At 52.7% G+C, this 19,739-nt stretch overlaps 3 protein-coding genes across 7 annotated transcripts; 1 reads left to right on the forward strand and 2 right to left on the reverse strand.

The window, feature by feature from the left end:
* Nucleotides 1–503: 503 nt before the first annotated feature.
* Nucleotides 504–3,976, reverse strand: THOC3 (THO complex subunit 3). Its single transcript, XM_085073876.1, has 6 exons — nucleotides 3,727–3,976; nucleotides 3,197–3,353; nucleotides 2,253–2,457; nucleotides 1,756–1,917; nucleotides 1,566–1,666; nucleotides 504–1,234 (listed from the first exon to the last, which is right to left on the reverse strand). The coding sequence occupies exons 1-6, from the start codon at nucleotides 3,907–3,909 to the stop codon at nucleotides 1,071–1,073; spliced, it is 972 nt and encodes a 323-aa protein (XP_084930002.1). The 5' UTR covers nucleotides 3,910–3,976; the 3' UTR covers nucleotides 504–1,070.
* A 7-nt stretch (nucleotides 3,977–3,983) lies between these two features.
* Nucleotides 3,984–11,861, forward strand: SIMC1 (SUMO interacting motifs containing 1). 5 transcript variants are annotated; one of them, XM_085073871.1, is made up of 10 exons: nucleotides 3,984–4,143; nucleotides 5,545–6,276; nucleotides 6,462–6,682; nucleotides 7,297–7,366; nucleotides 7,773–7,918; nucleotides 8,381–8,530; nucleotides 9,007–9,135; nucleotides 10,144–10,300; nucleotides 10,404–10,488; nucleotides 11,428–11,861. In XM_085073871.1, the coding sequence occupies exons 1-10, from the start codon at nucleotides 4,042–4,044 to the stop codon at nucleotides 11,646–11,648; spliced, it is 2,013 nt and encodes a 670-aa protein (XP_084929997.1). In that variant the 5' UTR covers nucleotides 3,984–4,041; the 3' UTR covers nucleotides 11,649–11,861. The 5 variants fall into 5 exon arrangements, with proteins under 5 accessions (XP_084929997.1, XP_084929995.1, XP_084929996.1 ...); XM_085073869.1 differs by lacking the exon at nucleotides 3,984–4,143 and adding an exon at nucleotides 4,266–5,113; XM_085073870.1 differs by lacking the exon at nucleotides 3,984–4,143 and adding an exon at nucleotides 4,266–5,113 and having other exon boundaries at nucleotides 6,465–6,682.
* A 667-nt stretch (nucleotides 11,862–12,528) lies between these two features.
* Nucleotides 12,529–19,521, reverse strand: KIAA1191 (KIAA1191 ortholog). The gene is made up of 7 exons (XM_085073877.1): nucleotides 19,365–19,521; nucleotides 19,097–19,287; nucleotides 17,838–17,961; nucleotides 16,507–16,631; nucleotides 15,215–15,321; nucleotides 14,769–14,905; nucleotides 12,529–14,302 (listed from the first exon to the last, which is right to left on the reverse strand). Exons 1-7 carry the CDS (start codon nucleotides 19,390–19,392, stop codon nucleotides 14,094–14,096), a joined length of 921 nt encoding a protein of 306 aa, XP_084930003.1. The 5' UTR covers nucleotides 19,393–19,521; the 3' UTR covers nucleotides 12,529–14,093.
* Between the last annotated feature and the right edge of the window lie 218 nt (nucleotides 19,522–19,739).

A 19,739-nucleotide genomic window follows, 5' to 3' on the forward strand; every position in this document is an offset into this window, starting at 1 on the left:
AAAGAGCTCAGCTGTTACCCAGGCGGCATCAGCAGAGCAGTCACCCAGAAAAGCTTCTGTCAGAAGGAAATATGAGCGTAGAAAACGGCAGAGATCTCACAGCAAGGTCTCCATCACAGACAGGCTGTGCCCTGTGACGCAGAACGATGGTGCAGGGCTGGGAGAAATCCCCACTGCCCTCCCTGGACAGTGGGGACAGGGCAGGGGAAGGGCTCAGCCCGGGGCTGGTGGCCGTAGCACGGAACCAGCAGCGTCCTCCATGTCCCCATCGGAGCAGTGTCCCCGCTGTCACCAGTCCGCACAGTGGGGACGCAGCGCCCCCTGGTGTGGTGACAGCGCAGGACAGGGGACACGGAGAACGGGGACAGGCAGCGAGGACAAGGGGGACAGTCCTCGACAGACCCCTCTGCCAGGGCCTTGCCATGGCCAAGGGAAGGAGGCAGGGAAAGAGAGAGCAGCTCAGCACCCCCGTTTTCGCCCTCAAATAGCTACAGACACCTTCATTAAGGAAGAGGATTTATCAAAATTAGAAAAAGACACCACAAATACTTCTTTAAAAAAGCCCCAGCTGGGGAAACATCTACCAGTTCATATCCCCCCACCCTCCCCTCATTGCCCCAGCGCAGGGAAGGGACATGGGATGTCTGGGAGGGGAACAGGCAGGCTGTGCTCCCACAGCTGCCCTTGCCACCAGGCTTTTGGGGACAAGGGAACAGTCATGTGGCTCATCACTGCTGGGGAGCCTGGTAAGAGCAGAGCCCCTCTCATGGGAGGCTCCTCAGCAGCCACCTTCAGTGACTGATTTTCTTTGGCCACTTGCCTTTGGAACAAGCCCCCCACACCCCAGAGAGGAGGAGGCAGAGGGGGGCCCTGCCAGCATCCCCCCATTCTCCCCAGTATACAGCTGCCTGTTTACAAATGCTCTCAAGAGCAGGACACAAGCCAAGCCCAAGGTCACAGCCCTACCAGGCTGTGCAAGGAGAGGAGCCAGCTCCTTGCCCCACCTATGCTATCTAAGCTCCCACCCCCCAGAACAGGCAGGTGTTGCCTCCCAGGGTGCAGCAGCTTCATCAGGAGTCATTGGGGAGCCCAAAGAGCTTGACGGTGCCAGCCTCTCGGCTGCTGTCGTATTTGCCATCTTTGTCGTCACAGGCGAAAGCCAGCAGTGGCCTCTTCGGGTGCCAGGCCACTGTGAAGGTGGGGGACTCACACTGCACCTCCCAGAGCTTCTCTCCTGCATGGAAAAGGAGCCACATCAGCCTGGAGAGCCTCCAGACCCCTCTGCTGCTCACCTCCCCAGAGCCAAGCACCTGCTGCTTCCCTCCAGCGCAGGGCAGAGGCAGTACAAACACTGCTCCAGCGCCTTTTAGTCACCCAGTGACAAGGCACAGACACAACAGGCATGTCTGCCATGGACTACCGAAGTAGAGGCTCCCCCTTATGGTATTCTGCTCCAAACAGCAAAGCTCTTCCTTGGCAGACAGATTCTCCCTGTGTCCTCCAAGCTCCACTAGCACTTCTCCATCCAATTCCCTCCTTGCTGTTCCCCAAAACAAAACCATTACCTGTCTCCACCTCAGCAATGTCAATGAAGTGATCTTCTGATGCCGAGGCCAGCATCTTCCCATCATGGCTAAAGCTCAGCGTCCGCACAGGCCAGTCGAGCCTGCAGCAACCGAGGGAAGCAGACAGTGAGGCACTGCCACCACAGTCCCCAGAGAGGGGGGAAAACAGCTTTGGGACAGCTCTACCTACCTGGAGAAGCACCTCACACACACCAGCTCATCCACATCCCAGAGGCTGACCAATGCATCAGCACTGCCCGTGGCAAAGTACTTCCCCATGGGATCAAACTTGATGCAGATGCAGTTGGAAGGATGGGCGTTGATGGACTGGATGGGTTTCAGCTCTGGGTAGCTGTGGAGGTGAAGGGAGAGGGCAGAGAGCAGTGAGAGAAGGGCAGGGATAGCCTAGAGCAGGGCAGGCATGAGACACATCAGGAATGGGAGCAAACCCGGCTGGGGCAGGAGACACTGAGTGTCCAGTGAATGAGGCAAAGCATCAGGGACCGTCCTAGGGAGCTGAGCCCAGCCCAGAAGAGCAGCAACCTCGGCACCAGGCAAGCTCATTTTCATCAGAGGGCTGGAGATCACTGGGGTGTGAGACTCGGGTTTCCCAAAAGCAGCAAAGGCACTTACAAATATCTGCAGCCAGCCCAGCCACCCAGCCCACCAGCAAGCAAGGCCACCTGCCTGAGGATGTTGATGCAGCCATTCCCATTGGTGAGAAAGAACATGTTGTTATCGTTGTTCCAGGAGATCTCGTTCACCTCAAACTTGAACTGCTCCTCAGCTTTGGAGCGATGTGTCTTGGCATCAATGAAGGTGACCACATCATCCTTGTTCCCCACGGCAATGGTCTGTCCATCGGGGCTCCAGCAGATGTTGATGTTCTCACCTGAAGGGACAGAAAGGCAGCAGGTCCCATTTCCACGCCAAAGCATTCCCAAATGGGAAAGACTCCCAGTTCTTCTGTTGAACACACAAACCCTGCACAGTAGCTATCCAGGGAAATAAAACTTATGAGAAGTACAGCTTGAAAACCATATGCCACATCCCATTTCAGCTAAAATGGGATGACAGCAACCACCACACAAGGTCAAGTCAAAGATGCCCCGAATCCAGTGATCTCTCAGATCCAGAAAAAGTGGAAGCCAACAATAAATACCTTTGAGTGAAGGTAAGAACGTGGCAGGCTGCTGTTACACGACTTTACAATGCCATTCCCAGCCCCAGCAATTCAAAACTGGACATTTCCAAGGCCAGAGATGGTATCTGGGTTAAGCATCACGTGAATTCAAATAATTTTTCTGAATCCACACAAAATTTTATTTCCACCATGGCTCTCTGTACACGTGCTTTTCTCCAGTCTCCAGCCTCACAGCCCACTGACTCCAGAGACAAGTACACAGGACATTTCAGCAGCAAGCATCATATTTCAGTAGTTCCTCCAGTCCTGACTGTACAGTAAATCAGTCCTTACATGATGAGTGCAACACAAAGATAAAGCAAAGATGTCCCAAGCAGAAACAACCACAGCAAGGGTCCAAAGCTCTGTGCCAATGTAGATAGGTCCCACACAGCTGAGGTCCTGCCAGGACCCACCCGGGAATGTCCCCGGGAAGGCAGGGACTCACCTTTGGTGTTGACAGTGGCGATGCACTTGGTGGTGCGGACATCCCAGATGCGGATGGTTTTGTCCCCAGACGCTGTGACAAAGAGGTCGGGGTTGCTGGGGTGCCAGCACAGCTGATCCACGCTGTCCCCGTGGCCCCGGTAGTTGTTCTCTTTCACCTGGAGGGAGAGGGCAGACGACGTGAGTATGTGCCTGGCTCTGCTCTCCCTCCTGCCCCACATCCCCGCCGGGATGGATCAGGAGCCGCGCCCGCAGCCTCACCGCCACTCCGGCCACGCTCCCGCCCACGGCCGGCCAGCACAGAGGATCCCCGCCAGCACAGCTCCATCCCGGCTCGCAGACCCGGCCTGCGCCGTCCTTGGCGATGCTCTGTTCCGGTGCACACCGAGCACCCACCCCCAGCCCCGGTACCGACCACCGGAGCACACCCCCGGTTCCGAACTCCGGCCCAAGCACCCGCACTCGGCGTGCCCAGGGGCTCCCGGTACCGCTCCGCCCCGGCCCAGCTCGCCCGACGCCGGGGGATCTCACCAGCCGGTCCTTCTCGAGCAGGAAGACGCTGGCGGTCTTGTCGAAGGAGCCGGAGGCGAGGCGGCGGCCGCAGCAGCTCCAGGCCACCGAGTGAACCTTGGCGCCGTGCGCCGGGAACTCGCGGCTGCGCGTGTTGGCGCGGAACAGCTCCTGCATGGCCTGCACGTAAGGCGACAGCGCCATGGCGGGGCCGCCGCCACCGGCACCGGGAGCCCCGCGTGCGCCCCGCCCCGGCACCGCGCCTGACGCCACTTCCGCCGCTCCCCCGCCCGGCGCGGCCCCACCGGCGGGGCGGAGCCGCCGCCCGCCGCCGAGATGGACGACGGCGTGGTCCTCGTCAGCGACTCGGACTCGGAGGGCGCCCGCCCGCCGCCGCGCGCACCCTGCCGCTCCCGCCGCTCGCTGCCCGCCCCCGCCGTGAGTCCGAGGCTCCCGCCGGCCGCCGCGCGCGCCCCGCACGAAGATGGCGGCGCTCCCATCGCGGGCGGGAACGGGAGCCGCGCACGGACAAGAAGCCTCGGGGGCAAGGAGGGGTGGGCGTGTGCTCCCGGGGGCCCCTCGGTCCCGTCCCGCCCCATCCGCATCCCCAGGGACCTCCCACCCTCTTCCCGGTCGGGCTCGGGTCTCCGCGGCCACTTTTCGCCAGCAGAGCCCCGTTCCGCAAGCTTGCCCCCCGCAGGAGTCCCCGCAGGCTCCTTGGCCACGTACCTTACAAAGAGCCCGCTGCTTGCCGTGCAGTGTCGCGGTGCCCTCGCTGCACCCCGAGGAGGGTCCCGCCCTGCAGGGCTCAGCTCCCGGCAGGGTCCGGCCGCGGGATGCTCTGCGGTGGTTGCCGTTCCTCTCGCCGGTCCCGCGCTGCCGGCGAGTGCGGTGCCGGTGAGCCCGTGCGGCGGCGGTTCCGGGCACGAGGCTTAGCCCCGGGCGGGGGAACGGTTTGTCCCCGGTCCCGCACCGCTGTCCCGGGTCCTGAGGCAGGTGGAGCCCCGCACCTCCGACCCTCCGCAGCTCCTCCTGCGTGCCGGAGCCCGCTGGGCTTTGCCACCTCCTTGGGGAAGGCAGCAGCTCTGAGTCAGAGGGGGAAAAGAGATTGGATTTCAGTTGTCTGCTCAACGTGTTCCCTGCTTTGCGGTGCTGAGGGGGACTTTTTCCGTAGAGCAAACAGACTCCAACCTGTCCTCAGCATGCCAAGATCTTGGGAAGCTCTGTGTCTTGCCTGCTGCTGATGCAGGCACAGCTGCCCTCCCCTGCCTGCTCCTGCTGCCATCAGACCCTGCATTGCCCCCCAAGGCCTGGATGGAAGTCCCCAAGGTCTCAGGGCTGCTGTAGCTCCAGCTTGGTGCCACAGATCAAAAGGCAGCTCTGTTTCCTGCTGCTCCTGTCCTCCAGAGTAGGTGAGGGTCATGCCACAGAAGAGGTATCAGGGTTTAGATCCTGTGCTGTTCCTGCCAGTCCCTGGGAACAGGAGAGCTCCCTGTGCTTCCCTTGCCCTCCCTGGACATGCTAGCAGGATTGGCATTTCCTTGTTGTGGCAAGGAGCTGAGCTAGCAGCCAGGTTTGCTGAGCTGAGGCATGAGGACATGAGCCCTGAGGGGAGTGGGGAAGAAGAGCCTGGCTCAGGCTCAGGCTCAGCTGTGCTGCCAGGGGATGCTGATCCCAGAGCTCAGGGCCACAGGCCCCCTTGGACAGGCAGAAGTGTCTTTGCCCCTATTTTCTCTTCGGGGCTGGTGCCCTTCTCCCTCTTGGCCTGGGGCTACAGTGCTACCATAGCAGAGGCTTCTGGCAGGACAGGACACTGACACTGCTGCTCTGTCCCCACAGGAGATCATTGACCTGACCTGTGAGGACACAAACACAGATCCAACACCATCAAGCAGCCTTGCCATCATCGACCTGACTGAGGACATGTACAGCTCTTTCCACTACCCTTTTCGTGCATCCCAGAACCCCAGAAATGCACCTGCTGCCCCAGCACCTCACAAGTCCCATCCCCAACTCTGCCTCACCACAAAAGAAGAAATGCAGGCAGTGGCAGAGCCAAGCCCTGCACCAACATGGCACAACACCCCCGTGAAGCTCAGTCCCACCACGGACACAGCAGAAATCATGAAGAACTGGAGCTGCCTCTCTCCTGCCTCCAGCTGCCACAGCTGGAGCTTGGAGCAGAACTACAGTGGTACCACCTTTACCAGTAACTTGGACTCACAGCTGGACTCAGACATGCTGCCCCTGTCCCCATCCCCCCCCAGCCTGGACAGCAACAGGAGCTGGAGAGCTGATGGCCCAGAGGAAGATCCTCCCCAGCTCTGCCAGGAAAGAAACCTTCCCCCAAGGCTGAGCCCTGCCCCAACCATTCCTGTAACACCAGGGAAGGCCCAAAGGTCTTTGCTGGAAGCAAGTGACTTCCCACCACACCAACCAATCCAGCAAGCCACCCCAGTCAGGACTGATGCTGACAGCAAAGCCTGGCTGGACAAACTGCACAATTTCAGGAGGAGCGGAGTGCAGCACCTCTTCTTCCAAGGCGTAGCACCCAACAGGGAAACACAGCAGGTAAACAGGGTTTGGAGCAGCCCCTGTGGTAGAGGATAGAGCAAGGGCAGCCCCTGCTCCCCTTGCCCTTTGCCAGGCAGCTGGGGGCTCTGGTTATTGCAGTTCCCTTCACAGTGGGTCCCACATCACAGCTGGGTTCCTCTGTGTCAGGGGAGCTTTCACCCATTGCCTTGCCTTGTACACAGCAGAAACCTAGGCTCATCCCCAGCGGGAAGCTGAGCATGGTGCATGCCACCATGGAGGAGAACATCCTGGAGGGCACCTTGTATTTCCTGAGCGAGTTTGTCTCCAGCCAGCACCATCCCCCCAAAGAAATCATCTGCCACCTGATCAGACAGATGCTGTTGGACACCCACGAAGGGGAGATCCTGAAGGACATCTACATGCTGCTGATGAAGATCCAAATGTATGTATTCCCCTTGTCCCGCTGCCCTGGGGTTGGCTAGGTGCTCCCAGGGGTCTGCCCAGTGTAAGGGTTATTCTCTGTGGTACTCACCCCCGGAACAGGGCGTGATTTCCCATATAACCCAGGATAATCCTCCTGCTAACACAGGCACACTCCAGGCTCTCTGAGGGTGGGTCAGGGACAGCCCATGACACGAGGGAGGCCTTGGGGACGGAAGTGTGTTTGCCTTGCCCTGACGCACAGATGTCATTCTTCACTGCTGTGACATGGCAGAAGTGCCATCTGTGGGCTGCAGCAGTGGCTGGAGCAGCTCCCTCATTTCCCTCAGGCATCTCACAGAGAGGTAGAGTGTTTTATGAGGCCATGGGCCCTGGAGTTCTGGGCATCTCCATGGAGTACAGTCCCTGTCAGGTGCTTCCGAAAAATAAAGGTGGTCAGGGGAGGAAAAGGGGTGAGGGCAAAGATGGAGAGGAAAAGGCAGGGGAGGCACCTGAGCAAGTGGGACTGGGAGTGGGCTGGGGAAGGGCCAGGGGCTGGGGAAGCACCAGGGGCTGCCATGCCTCCAAGCAGGTGGTCAGGCAGTTCAGCACTAACAGACAGGGCTGTCCTTGCAGGCTCCATCCAGCAAACGTCACCACAGTGGGATGGGACTGGACAATGCTGAAATTCATCATGGACGACCAGGTACTTGGCACTGTGTGTCACATGGGGCCCACATCATCCAACACATGCTGCCTGAGGGTAAGCATTGCCCAAAGGCCTCCCGTGCCTGTGCTCTGCTGCAGAGCTGCCCAGTCCAATTGTGAGTGCCTGCAGGGAATCCCACATTTATCTGCAATGCTCCCTTAACCCTCTGTACAGCTTTAGGCAGGCTGTCCCACTGAAGAAGGCACAGCAACAGATAAAGCCTCTCTGGGTCACAGCACTAGTGCAATATCCAGTGCCCCTCAAGGCCTCACCTGGGCCAGGCAGCTCCTCCTAGAACTACTCCTCAGTCATGTACATCAGTCCACTCCTAAGACAGCCAAATTCCCTAGTGTTCCTCACCTTGTGGCCCCACCACACTCATACGCTCCCCATCTGCCCCCAGGAGAAGCCCCCCGGCCGGCTCCTCTTCCTGCAGTACGTGGTGCAGACTCTGGAGGATGACTTGCAGCACAATCTGAGGTCACACCTGCTGCAGAAGTCAATCGCCAAGAAAGTGCTTTCATGTGATTTGTGCTTCAACAATGTCAAGTAAGGGATGTCTCCTCCTCCTCCTAATGCTCTAACCAGAAGCTGAGAGGCAGGGGCTCAGGAAACACTTGTCAAGACTTCAGATCAGACTTTCCAAGAAGCAGACTTGGGAGACAAAGGGAAGTATAGGGCCAGCTATAAGGACTAGAAAGATTTACAAAAGCAAACCACCAGAGATGAAGCAAGACATTTCCAGTCACAACACAGTGAGCTTTTCCCAGGAATGAGGTCAGATTTGCATTGCTCAGGACAGGACTCAAAAGGAGGCAGTCCTGTGAGCAAGTGTACAAATGAAGAGAGCTCCTCTGCTGAGCTGCTCAACAGAGCTACTCCTTAACCTGTCCAAGTGGGTAGGTTGTACTTTTCATTCTCAGGGTCTTTCCTCAAGCTCCAAGTGGATCTAGAGGTCAGAACACATCAAAACAAGGCATATCCCCACTAAAATTCTTGTTTCTGTCCCAGGGAAGTGGTCAAATGGTTGGTGGCAGCAGTTACAGGAGTCGGGTTCTCCCAGCCCCCGGAGCCGCTGCAAGAAGCTAGGGCTGAACACAGCTTATCTGCACCAAGGCTGGCCAGCACTGACCAGGCTCAGACATCTTTCTTTGCCCAAAAGTAAGCTCCAGAATTCCTAACTAATTGCTGGCATTATCGTGGACCTGAGTCAGGTAGAAGCCAGAGTCTCTCTCCTGTCAGTTCAGGGAAGCCAAGCTACACCTGTGACCAGCTCTGCTGGTTCTTCTTTGGGTTAAACTATATAAGACTTGGTGAGCAGAAGACTCACCCGGTAGGAAAGGTTCAGTATCATCCTCTTGCATGTCATGTAAGGCTGGAGCTCTTGGCCCACAGCTCAGGTTGCCCCATGCTGCTCCAATATGCAGGATAGCCACTGAGACCTCCCAAGGGTTAATATGAGAATGAGCTCTGCCTGCAAGAGCATCAGATTCAAAAGCCACCAGGAGATACCAAACCTGGCCTGCTGCATTCCCATGTCCCTCACTTCCTGAAGCTGAACTAGGGGCCATCTCCAAGGCTTTGCTTGGCAAGCTGAGGGGCAGAGTCTCCCTGTGCTGACTGTCCCTCTAATCCAGGGTGATACTCCTGCTCCAGCGGATGTTGTCCATCGCAGTGGAAGTGGACAGATCTCCCACCTGCAGCTCCCGTAAGATCGCAGATGATGTATTCCCATTCATACTGAATATCCCCCTGAGGAGCCAAAGGTGAGAGAAGCACATGCAAGGCAGCATTCACCTGTGTGAACAATGGTCTTATTCCCAATTTACATCCAAGTCTGAATGAGTAAAGTTCTACAGGGTATAGAAAGACCGGCCAGCCAGCAAGAGCATGGCCATGTCTCCCATGGAAATAGAACATCACCAGCTGAACACATCTACCCAAGTGGTGTGTTGCTGAGAACAGTCAATTCTCCCACTTGTTAAAACTGTGTGACCTTATGTCCTGGGGTGAGGCGTTTGTTTGGAGCATGCTCCACCTAGAGAAGTTTGTCTCCAATCTGGGACACCTTAAAACTGTAAAGAGGGTTTGAAAAGCAGCACTGTGTATCAGCACAGCCAAGCACTGGCAAACATGTCACTGATTCCCATGGGCAACTAGGTAGTCAGATATATGATGCAGTTCGTCCAGCACTGCCTTGACATCTTTTGTTTGGTTCTTTAAGAAATGCAAATCTGAAGCCAAAGCACAAGGGCCTGACTGGCTCTGGAGTAAACAAGAGACCACTAGGCCCACAAGCATTTCAAACCAAGCTTCACACCCTTTCAGCAGAACTCTGTGCACACACCAGGTGTAACCAAGCTAAACTGTCTCTAACCAAGCTGTCACTTTGCCCAGGACAGATATAAATCTGTCTGCCCCTGACCCCACATCACCCTTCCTTGGCTGTGCTCCCTGCAAAACAGCAGGAATGGGCCATTGCCACACAGGCTACTGGGCAGGGTCAAGTGAAGCAGCTCAGTTTGCTTTATAGACTGTACCAGCCTCAAAGCTGCCATAGGTCACACCTGATGATGAAAACATGGCCATGGCCAAGTTGCATAAGAAAGGTCTCTCACCGCATCTGGTGGTCTCCCTTCCACAGCATGGCCAGGCAGCCTCTGCAGTCACCCCACATTCACACTGGGTCAGCAGCACAGCAGGAACATGCTGGAACAGTTGTCTCTGGTCAGGTTTTGCTGTCTTTCCCAAAGTAAATTCCTTTTGTCTTCCAGGGAAGCTTTACTAAACACCATGGAGAGCCAGCTCCTGCGCTGCAGACTGCTAGAGCTGTTGTTCCAGCACAGCTGTGATGTGCCCACAACCTCATGCATGTCTCTGGACAAGATCCTGTATTTCCTGAGCCATTCCTCTGTGCTGCCACAATTCCAGGTATCCAGTCCAACCTCTCCTTTGCCTTGTTTTCCTCTGAAAACTTCTATTGGTTATACTTGGTTATTAGAAAACTTCTAATAACTACTGTCTCCTGTCCTAGGATGAAACAGCAACATGGCAAAGGTGGGATGAGATGCTGCAGTACTTGAGTTTGTTGCTGATGAGTTATCAAAGTGTAAAACTGGGTAAGCAGTGCTTGTTCTGGCCCTAACACAGTCTCATCAAGAGGCTGCAGTAGAACAGCCAAATTCCTTTTCCTCCTCTCTTCTCATCACTCTTGGACTAACGGCCACTGAGTCTTAGACAATGGTCTTCCATCCCTGATAGTAACTATTCCTAGCAGTCCAAAGTGATGTTGCATCAATCACAGCACCCAACCTGCTTTGCCAAGTTTAGCCCCTACAAAATAGCCTTCTTCCTAAAGGAAGGAAGCACTTCCCAGCACTGGAAAGTACACAAGAGGGTGCTTTCTACCCACTTTTGTGGGTTGCTTTGATACATAGTGGGTGGAAGAATAGGGTGTTTTAGGAAGAAAAGCAGAGGCAAAGGGATCATAAAACATCCTGAGCTGGAAGGGAGTCACAGGAATCATTGAATCCAACTCCCGGCCCTGCAGAGGCATCCTAGCAATGCCATCCTGTGCCTGAGTGTTGTCCAAACACTCCTGCAGCTGTGGCAGCCTTGGGGCCATGACCATTCCCTGGGGAGCCTGTTCAGTGCCCCACCACCCTCTGGGGGAAGACCTTTGTCCTAACAGCCAACCTAAATCACCCCTGGCATATCTCCAGCCATTCCCTCGGGTCCTGTTACTGTCACACAGAGCAGAGATCGGAGCTGTCTCTCCACTGCCCCTCCTGAGGAAGCTGCAGCTGCCACTCACACAGAAAACAAGGATTATACAAGGCTTGCCCCTTCCCTGTTCCTTGGGCTCTCTCCATGTGCAGAATGAGCTCCTGGATTGGCCAGTTCCTTCTTCCCAAAGTCTTGTGCAGAACCATCGAGAATAATGACAAGAGGATCAGCCATGTTCCCAGCACTGCCTGTGGCACACTGGGATCCATCCCAGCAGCTCAGGCAGCCCGTTGGGTGTTGCCTCTGCCCACCAGCAGCATCTCCTCTTGCAGAGCACCTGCGGAGCTCCCTCAGTGACCGGATAGACTTGATCGTTCAGAAAGCCAAGCCCAGGCTCCAGGACAGTGATGACATCAGCCAGCTGGACATTCAGCTGAAGATGAATGACTTCATCAGCAGAATGCAGGAGGCCCTGGGACAGCCTTTACCCCCACAAATCCAGGAGAAACTGTTCATGCTGCAGGAGTTGTTCTTCATTGTCACTACTACCTGATGGAGGCAACCACTGCTGCAAGGGGGATGAAACTTTCTCAATACAGAACTCCCCATATCATGCTGCAGTTTCAACACCATGGGGGTTGGTTTTTACATTTCTTTGGAAAGATGTTTGGTTTACATTTCCTCAGAATTTCCTTTCAAATTTGCCTCATTCTACAGTTTTACTAAGCACTTTGTACCCTTTAAAAAATAAATTATTTTGATACTTGCTGAGACTCCTTCATCTTGGTGCCAGTCCTGTCCAAAGGAAGTGCAGAGCTCAGCTCACACCACAAGGCCATGCTTTAACCCCAGCCTTCCCAATCTGTGAGATTCACCTGTCTAATCAGGACCACAGCAGCATTCTGCACCTTAGTACTGGATCTATTCCGTGACTTTTAACTCGTATTACACTCCAGGAGCACAGGGAACACCAGCATTCAGCTCAGACGTCCCCAGCCCAGGTGAACCATGTGCTCTATCAGCAGTATTTTAAAGAGCAGCTAAAAACAGTACAGCAGCACCAAACCACAACTTTCCAGAGGGGAACTGGGCACCTCTAGGGAGATACCAGCCTGGCTCCCACATTGTGCCCACCTCCACAGTACAGGTGCAAACACAGCACACAAGCAATAGGAAACACCATCTCAGGAACATGAAGAATTTGAATTGCTCAAGAAAACAAAGACTTCATGTTTAGTTTCATCTGTACAAGACAGAACTGAGCCTGGCTTTGAAACCCTGTCTCCCTGTCAAAGAGGAGTTTGTAGGCAAATATTTCACCCTAGTGATGTGCTGTCAGGGCCTTATCCAGCAGAATCTTGATCCCACACTCAATGGACAGCCCTACATTTCTCCCATAGATGCTCTGCCAGCACCAACACACATCATGGACCTCCATTCACAAGGATTTTATTGTCCTGTAACAAACAAAACATACACATCAGGAGACATGAATAGAGACAACAAATAAATTAATGTCCAATGAGAGCCTGATTGCTAAGGTGCAAATGAGTAGTAACAGAACTGCTGGGTTGGGTGGGGGGCTTTCACACAACACATCAGTGGCAGTGCTGCTGAAGCTTGAGAGAAAGCAGTGCTACAAAATGTGCTGCTTCAGAGGGGCCAGCAGCCAGCCAAGGGAGCTAACCCTGCCTCACCCTCTGGGAGGAATGTTTGGTTTAAGAACGCAGAACCCCAGAGCTCAACAGTTACCAGCTGTTAAGTAACTTCTGTATAATGTCCTGGCAACAGAGAAGCTTCCACTTCCAGATGCAAGGCTGCTGCTGGCTGAGGGACTCTGCAACACAGTCGTGAGATCAAGAGCAGACCTGAGTAGACTCATTTTCCACAGCACAGGTGAGGATTACAGAGCAATGCTGCCTATCGTGCTTAAGGGATTAAATGGTAGCCAGGAGTTCCTTCCACTTTTCCTGAAATTCAGTGTTAGCTGTTCTCAGGAACTGGTTCTGACTAGGCCAAGAATCACATCCAGCTATACCAGAGCACGGAGGAATGTTCAGCCTTGATCTGCTCTCTGTCCTCCCCCAGCCCTGCAGAACACACTTAATGCTGATAAAACAAAATACCCTACCTGAGAAGTGTTTCTGATGTCTAAGACACTTCTACATGATTCCAGGGAGGAAAAAAAACAAAAACAAATCAAGCAGCACCCAGAGTGCCAGAACACCTGCAAATCTGCTGTCTAGAAGGCAGAACAGTGCTGCCTTGCAGAAGAGAGGAGGATTACATGGTTCAAGCCACACCAGCTTTGATCATTTCCACCTTCTTAGAGGAACATGAAGAGCTGGAAGAAAAGAAATTCTCTACCTCATTACTTCCAAGCTGCATTAGATTCTGCTCCCTGCCTTTCCAATGAGAGCATCTTAGAATGGTCCCTGGTGCCTTTTCCCTTTAAAAAAATATTCCAAGAACAAAAAAACATGATCACACTGGATAGTAAGGGAGTGCCACATTTATGCTGACCCACCACATTCCCCATCTTCCTTCTGGCAGGTAATGCTCCAGTTTTGAGTCCTTGTTTGTTTTCCATTTCCTGCTTGAGCTCTGACAGAACCAATCCTCCTGTGGGTCCTTCGGCACTGAGCAGGACAAGACAACTAGACTCCAAGCAGACAAGCCAGGTGCTCACACACCACATGGAATCCTGACCCAAAAAAACATGGCTCAGGGTTTCACTGTGGTTTGGTGTGCTGGGAAGCACATCCAGAGCAGCCTGGCAGACCAAACCAGTGCAGTGCAGCAGACAGGATGGTGTACATTGGTTTAGGACTGGTGCAAGAACTTTTCCAAGACTGGCTTTAGCAGAACAATCACAGCTGTTTCTTTTTCTGAGATGAAGAGCTGGAAAGGGACTTTCCTACTTTACAGCAGCACACAGGACAGGGAAGCAGAGCCTAAGACCCACTGTAACTTGCTAAAGACACTGGAAAACTTTCCTCTAGAACCCAGTAGGGGTGAGCACATTCAGATCCCGAGGTTTGATATTGTGCGAACGTGGAGATTGTTTCCTCCCATCTGTGCCTGGAATGTCCATTTTGGGTGGCTTGAAGGTGGCTGGATCCTCTGTCATCCTTGTAGCCTGAGCACGCAGCAGCTCCATTGGGGACGGCTTCTGGGCACCCTTATAGGACTGAATGGTAAATCCTCCTGACAAAAAAAAAAAAAAAAAAACACAATAAAAGTCAGGAAAAGCAGTCAAGCCCATTTCCTACTGCTGCCAGGAGTAAACAGTGTCACTGACAATACCACAGAAAGCCTATGCAAATTCCAGCAGCTTCGTATCATCTCAAGCCTATTCCACCTAAGGGGTTGGCACTTCCAGTCCTGGTTGCATCACACATCAGAGAAAGCAGAGTAAAAAGCTGTCACCTTCACACTCTGCCCTTCTGCTGCAGCTCACTGCAAGTTATTTCTGCTTCCAGATCCTTGGCACAGGTTTTACCCAACTACTCTGTTTTTAGGCACAGAAATTATATGACTAACACACATTCCCAAGGTGATCCTGGAGAGTAACAAGGCAAGCCGGGTAAGACTCCAGAAAGAGCCAGCAGGTCTGCTGTGTGACAGAGAGTTTCCCCCTTGCCCTTGGCAGGGCAGATTTTCAAGGACATACCTGTATCACTGGTGGATTTCTGGATAGCTTTGGGTCCAAAAAAGCTCCATCTTTCAGACGGCAATCTGTCCCCACCACCTTCCATAGCAAAGTCTGAGCCAGTGATAGAAGTAGAAGATCCCTGACTAAACCAACCCCTAACGAAAGAAAAAAAAAAATCATTAAAATATTTAAAACATGAGAATAAATACTTCAAGTGACCCCACTATGCCACAAACTTTCCATGTAGTTAAGAGGGGCAATTTAAGAAATTTAAATAGACTTGTTACCACCCAGGGTAAGACATGCATGCTCAAGTTTCACAAGCTTCCAGCATTTGGATCTATACAAAACAAATCCTCAGAAGACTCTGAATTTCACTCCATACAGTCCCTCACTGGATAAGAAGGTTATTTGTAGCAGCTCCCACCTCAGCAGTCTGTAGGAAACCAAAGGAGGCGGAGTACCTGTGTTTATGCCTGGGGGAGGAGTGGGGGGTGCTGCTTGGAGTGGACTGAGCAGAAGAATTCTGTTTGTCATCTTTTGTTGTGTCCCCATTCTGCATTTTTAGGTTCTGTCAGGAGAGGCAAGAGAAACAGAAGCAACACAGCTTAAATATGGGACATAAGGAAAACCACCCAGTTTTATTATCAAAATCAGACAGTTGTTTCTGTAAAAGTTGATAAAGTGTCACTTCACCTAAAGCTGTACCCAGTATTGCAATACCTACATACACCCCTTAAGTTTCTCTCCACATCAAATACAAGTGTTTTGAAAGTTCACTTCAGGCTACAGGAAGGAACACCAGCACTCATAGGGAGGTTGTGGATATAGCAGAGCTCACTTCACCTCAGCTACCTAGTAACAGCTCTAAGTGTCACAGCATCCATCTGTCTCCAGCACTTTTCAGAGCAACAAAGCTTTCAGTCCCACTAGCTCTCTAGAGAGTGAGATCAGTGCTTCACAGGGTCTGGTACTCCTGACTTTGTACCTTCTGTGAGAAATCTGTGTACATCAGGATGGAAACTGCTCTGGAACAAAGATAAACCTGGGCACAAAATAAACAGGAACTGGGTGTATGCAAACCATGTTCTTGCAAGCTGGACAGTACAAACTGAACTTTGGAGAAGTCACTTGAAGGGCAGTTATAGTTCAAACACAAAATACACAGGGTACCTTATAATGTTTCCTGTGGCTATTCAAGCCACACTAATGCAATTCACCGACGCAATTATTGAAACTTTGTCCTCGTGGGAGGACACTGGAAGAGCTGACTATTAAATCCAAACTGCAGGATTCTTTTAGGAACTCAGGAGCCCACAGTAACATGCTCATTCAAGATCTTTGTTTTCAGTAAGAAGCAAGCCCAGTCCCATCTAATAATTTCCACATTGGAAATGCACAGTTTATGAGTTCTCTTCCAACACAGTTACAGAAATCAACTGCAGGGCACCATTCAAAGGTAAACCAAGAAATTAGATTGTGTAGGGTTGTCTCCACTTGGAAAGAAAATTGTCATTGTTTCATATGGCAGTGAAACATGACAGATCTAAGAAAAAAATTGTTGGTTTCAAAACTACAAAAGCTAATGTTAACTTTAAAATAAAAGTGGGTAAACTTTTTTACATAATGAGTTAAAGCCTGCAGAGGAAGCAATGTAAGGAGAGTCTTGGCAGCACACTCAAAAAGTTATGTCACTAGATAAATGTTAAACAAAACACAACCTGCATGGAGGAATCCAATGGGAAACAAGCCTTACATGGACTGCCTCAGCCACTCGGTGGTACTTGGTCTCCTCAGTGGTGAGGCCTTTGTGGGGTGTGTAGCCTGCTTCCCTCAGGCCTGCCTGCTGCTCAAAGCGCTGGATGCTCTCCTGAGTCTGCTCTAGAACACACAAGAGCACAAATTCACACAGAAATGCCACCACAAGCAGGTCTAGCAAAGGCAGCTCCAGCAACTGAATGTAAACCCTTTTTTCAGCATTCGTACCTACACGTTGTAACAAGCTGAGGCAGAAAGATGAAGCTGATGAGATATCCTCACTTGACAACTACCCTGAGACACCAGGCTAAATCAGATGAACAGTGATTTGTCCCAAATCACCAGATATATCACAAATGCAACACCTGTAATTAATCCCATCTCACCCCAGACACTCCATCACTCTTACTCACAACATCATAAATCTAGGAGAACCCAACTAGTTGGACATTTTAAGTGGCCCTCTACACTCAAGGGAGCCTTGCGTATCATGTTTTAAAGACTCCCAGTGATTTTAGATTAAGTAAAATAAGCTATTCTAGCAAGATCTAGAGCCAGCATCTAATACACTGATGTCAACTTCAAAAACATATACACTTTCTCCAAACCCCAGCATAAGATATTCACTCCCCAGTAGAACTAGGAAAAAAGCAAAAGGAATCAAAGCACAAAAACATTACTGGAAAAGCCTAACATCTTTTTTAAAACAGATAACTCTTCCCATATTAAAGTTGTTTTCAGATCCCTCTTATTTGTAGCTGCTGAAAGAAGAGGCAACATGGACAGATTAACACAGAAATAATTCCTCTTGTTGCAAAAGGGCACATCTTCTCTGCAAACATAACTGACCCAATTTTATTTTAAAGCATCATGATTTATGTTTTGAAGTGTTGCTGTTAGCAAGGCAGCTGCTGCTATTAACTAACATAAATGCCAGTAAGTTCTCCATTAGCACAGTGTGAGCTCTCCTCACCACTTGGGTTAATGGTAGAGCTCTGCCTGTCATTCAGAAATAGCAAGTTAATAAGCAAACAGAGCAGCAGCCTCTGCACTCCAGCACCAGGGACTGCAGTGTCCTGTTGGCAAACAACAAACCCTGCACTCCTCCCCCAGCACCCACTGCCAGCCCCTGGAAACACAGAAACACCACGTGTGGCCTAATCCCCAGTTCCTTGCTTCCTTCTAGAAGCATCTTCTGAAAAAAACAAACTCACACAGCACCAGAGCACGGTCAGTTTGAACCCAAGAGCTGTCCAGGAATTACCCTGAGGCATCATCAAGTCAGAGCACCCTCAGAGTCCACCCCCCACGTGAGAGTTGAATTCTTACTTGTGATGAGGGAGTTCATGATGATGTGAGTGGCCTTGGCCTTCACCACAGGCACCTTGTTCACACTTTCAGTGGAGGATGAAGGAGTTATGACAGGTTTCATGGTGGCATCCCCTTCCTCATCCTGTAGGGAAGCAGCAGGGGACAGTTTGAGATGGGAAAGTATCTTAGCACCTGGCCAGGACACATTTCTAACCACACAAGTGAGACAAGGCCATGCTGCTCTGGCAGCCAGACTTTATCCCATGGGAGAAATCCCTATCCTGTGCTCGCTGCAGCCCAGGAATGTTCAGAACCTTAGAATTCATACCAATGAACAAGCAACTTGCATCCAACATTTGAAAACCTAGCAGGCTCAGAGCCAACAAGCTGTTAGTCCAAGTACAAAAAGGGCAATAGGAAAGAAACCAGAACATCTGTTTTTCTCCTAAATGCAAACTGGACTTCAAGGTCAACTGGGCAAAAGCACCAAGAACACCTTCCACAGGCAGCTCAAGCACCAGCTGTTCACAGAATGGCAGTCACAGAGCAGAGCCTGCTGTGAATAACTTTTTTCCCACCTCATTCCTTATATCTGTTTCTTGCTCAGTGAGTCAAGTGGTGATAGCTCTACCACTGACCACAAAATCAGAGTGAAGAAACAGAAAATAATGCCAGAAAACAAGAAAGCCTGTGAAACACTGACTTACTCCTCCCAAAACAGGAGTTCCCTGACTGGAGAGTTTACATTTTGTACCAAACCACAACCTACAGCTGTCTCTCACAAAAGATTTAAAAACAAAGGAGGTATAAAGTAGAGGTAAAGCTCAAAAGGTTAAAGCTCAAAGAGCTGGTCCCACACTCAAAGTACAGAATCCCAGAATGGTTTGGGTTGTACGGATCTTAAAGATCATCCAGTTCCAACCCCCTGCCATTGTGTGGGGACAGTTTCCACTAGACCAGGTTACTCAGAACTCACTCCAACCTGGCCTTGTACACTTCCTTATGCTCTCGCTTAATTACACCTGGTTTCTGGGGTTATTTTATCCACAAACACTGAGGAGACGCTCAGCACACGCTTATCCCAACCACCCCTCGGTGTGGCCAGAGCAAGGCCAGGCAGAAACGCCAGGCTCTGTCCCAGCCCCTCCCGAGCGCAGGGGGGCATCGCCAGCCAGGCAGCAAGGGTGTCAGGAAGCGGGGGAGGGATGCTTGGGAGAAGGGGGATGCCAGAGCTGCGAGGTGCCCAAGGACATGCCAGGGCACCACCGGGCCCGTACCTTCGAGAGCTCCTGGTACTTGCGCTCGGGGATGACCGGCTGCTTCCAGAGCACGCCAGCACACAGATCGGCTGGCGGCGGCGTCATGGGCGCTGTGTCCTCCAGGGCATCATCGTAGCTGAAGGCGCGGCGTGGGACGCCGAGGGGCAGCGACATCCTGCCCGAGCGGGCCCCGCCGCCCGGCTCCAGCGCTGCGGAGAGAGCGCAGCGCTCAGCGCCTGCCGCCGCGGCCGACCGAGGCTGGCGGGGAGAGCGGGGGGAACCTTACCGGGAGCGTCAGGCTGCCGAGAGCTCATGGCTGGGGTTCAGCAGGGCCCAGCGAGGAACAGCCGGGCCAGGCCCGAAGGCGCCATGGTGGAGCCTCGGCGAGCCACCACAGCTGGGGGCGATTGCCGGCTGAGGGGGCGTCTTATAGCCGTGCGATCTCGCGAGATGTAGTCATTTCGTCAGGGGCATGCTGGGAGTTGTAGTTCGGACGGAGAGGGTAGTGCCGCAGGGGCGGGGCCGGGGTGTGTCCCCACCGGGTGCTCAGCCCACCCACCGCCCCGGCGGTGGAACTGGGGTCGCGTCCTGCCTTTGTGTTCTGTCCTCCTGCAGGCAGGAGGCTGCTGGGTCAGCTCACACGATGCTGGGTCCTGGAAAA

Source organism: Lichenostomus cassidix, chromosome 13 (assembly GCF_008360975.1).
Source record: "Lichenostomus cassidix isolate B80296 chromosome 13, HeHo_3.0, whole genome shotgun sequence".
In the NCBI taxonomy this organism is placed as follows: Eukaryota; Metazoa; Chordata; class Aves; order Passeriformes; family Meliphagidae; genus Lichenostomus; species Lichenostomus cassidix.

Bases quoted from the DNA above. Each gene is read 5' to 3' on its own strand.
- SIMC1 (XM_085073869.1), top strand. From the start codon at position 4,949: ATGCAGGCACAGCTGCCCTCCCCTGCCTGCTCCTGCTGCCATCAGACC. The intron at 6,277-6,461 runs GTAAACAGGGTT...CCTTGTACACAG, and splicing joins CCAACAGGGAAACACAGCAG to CAGAAACCTAGGCTCATCCC. The intron at 9,136-10,143 runs GTGAGAGAAGCA...TTTGTCTTCCAG, and splicing joins ATCCCCCTGAGGAGCCAAAG to GGAAGCTTTACTAAACACCA.
- KIAA1191 (XM_085073877.1), bottom strand. From the start codon at position 19,392: ATGAGCTCTCGGCAGCCTGACGCTCCCG. The intron at 17,962-19,096 runs GTACGGGCCCGG...GCTTCCCTACAG, and splicing joins AGTACCAGGAGCTCTCGAAG to GATGAGGAAGGGGATGCCAC. The intron at 16,632-17,837 runs GTAAGAATTCAA...TGTGTGTTCTAG, and splicing joins CATGAACTCCCTCATCACAA to AGCAGACTCAGGAGAGCATC.
- THOC3 (XM_085073876.1), bottom strand. From the start codon at position 3,909: ATGGCGCTGTCGCCTTACGTGCAGGCCATGCAGGAGCTGTTCCGCGCC. The intron at 3,354-3,726 runs GTGAGATCCCCC...CTCTCCCTCCAG, and splicing joins TGCTCGAGAAGGACCGGCTG to GTGAAAGAGAACAACTACCG. The intron at 1,918-2,252 runs GCAGGTGGCCTT...TCACCTCCACAG, and splicing joins GGCTGCATCAACATCCTCAG to CTACCCAGAGCTGAAACCCA.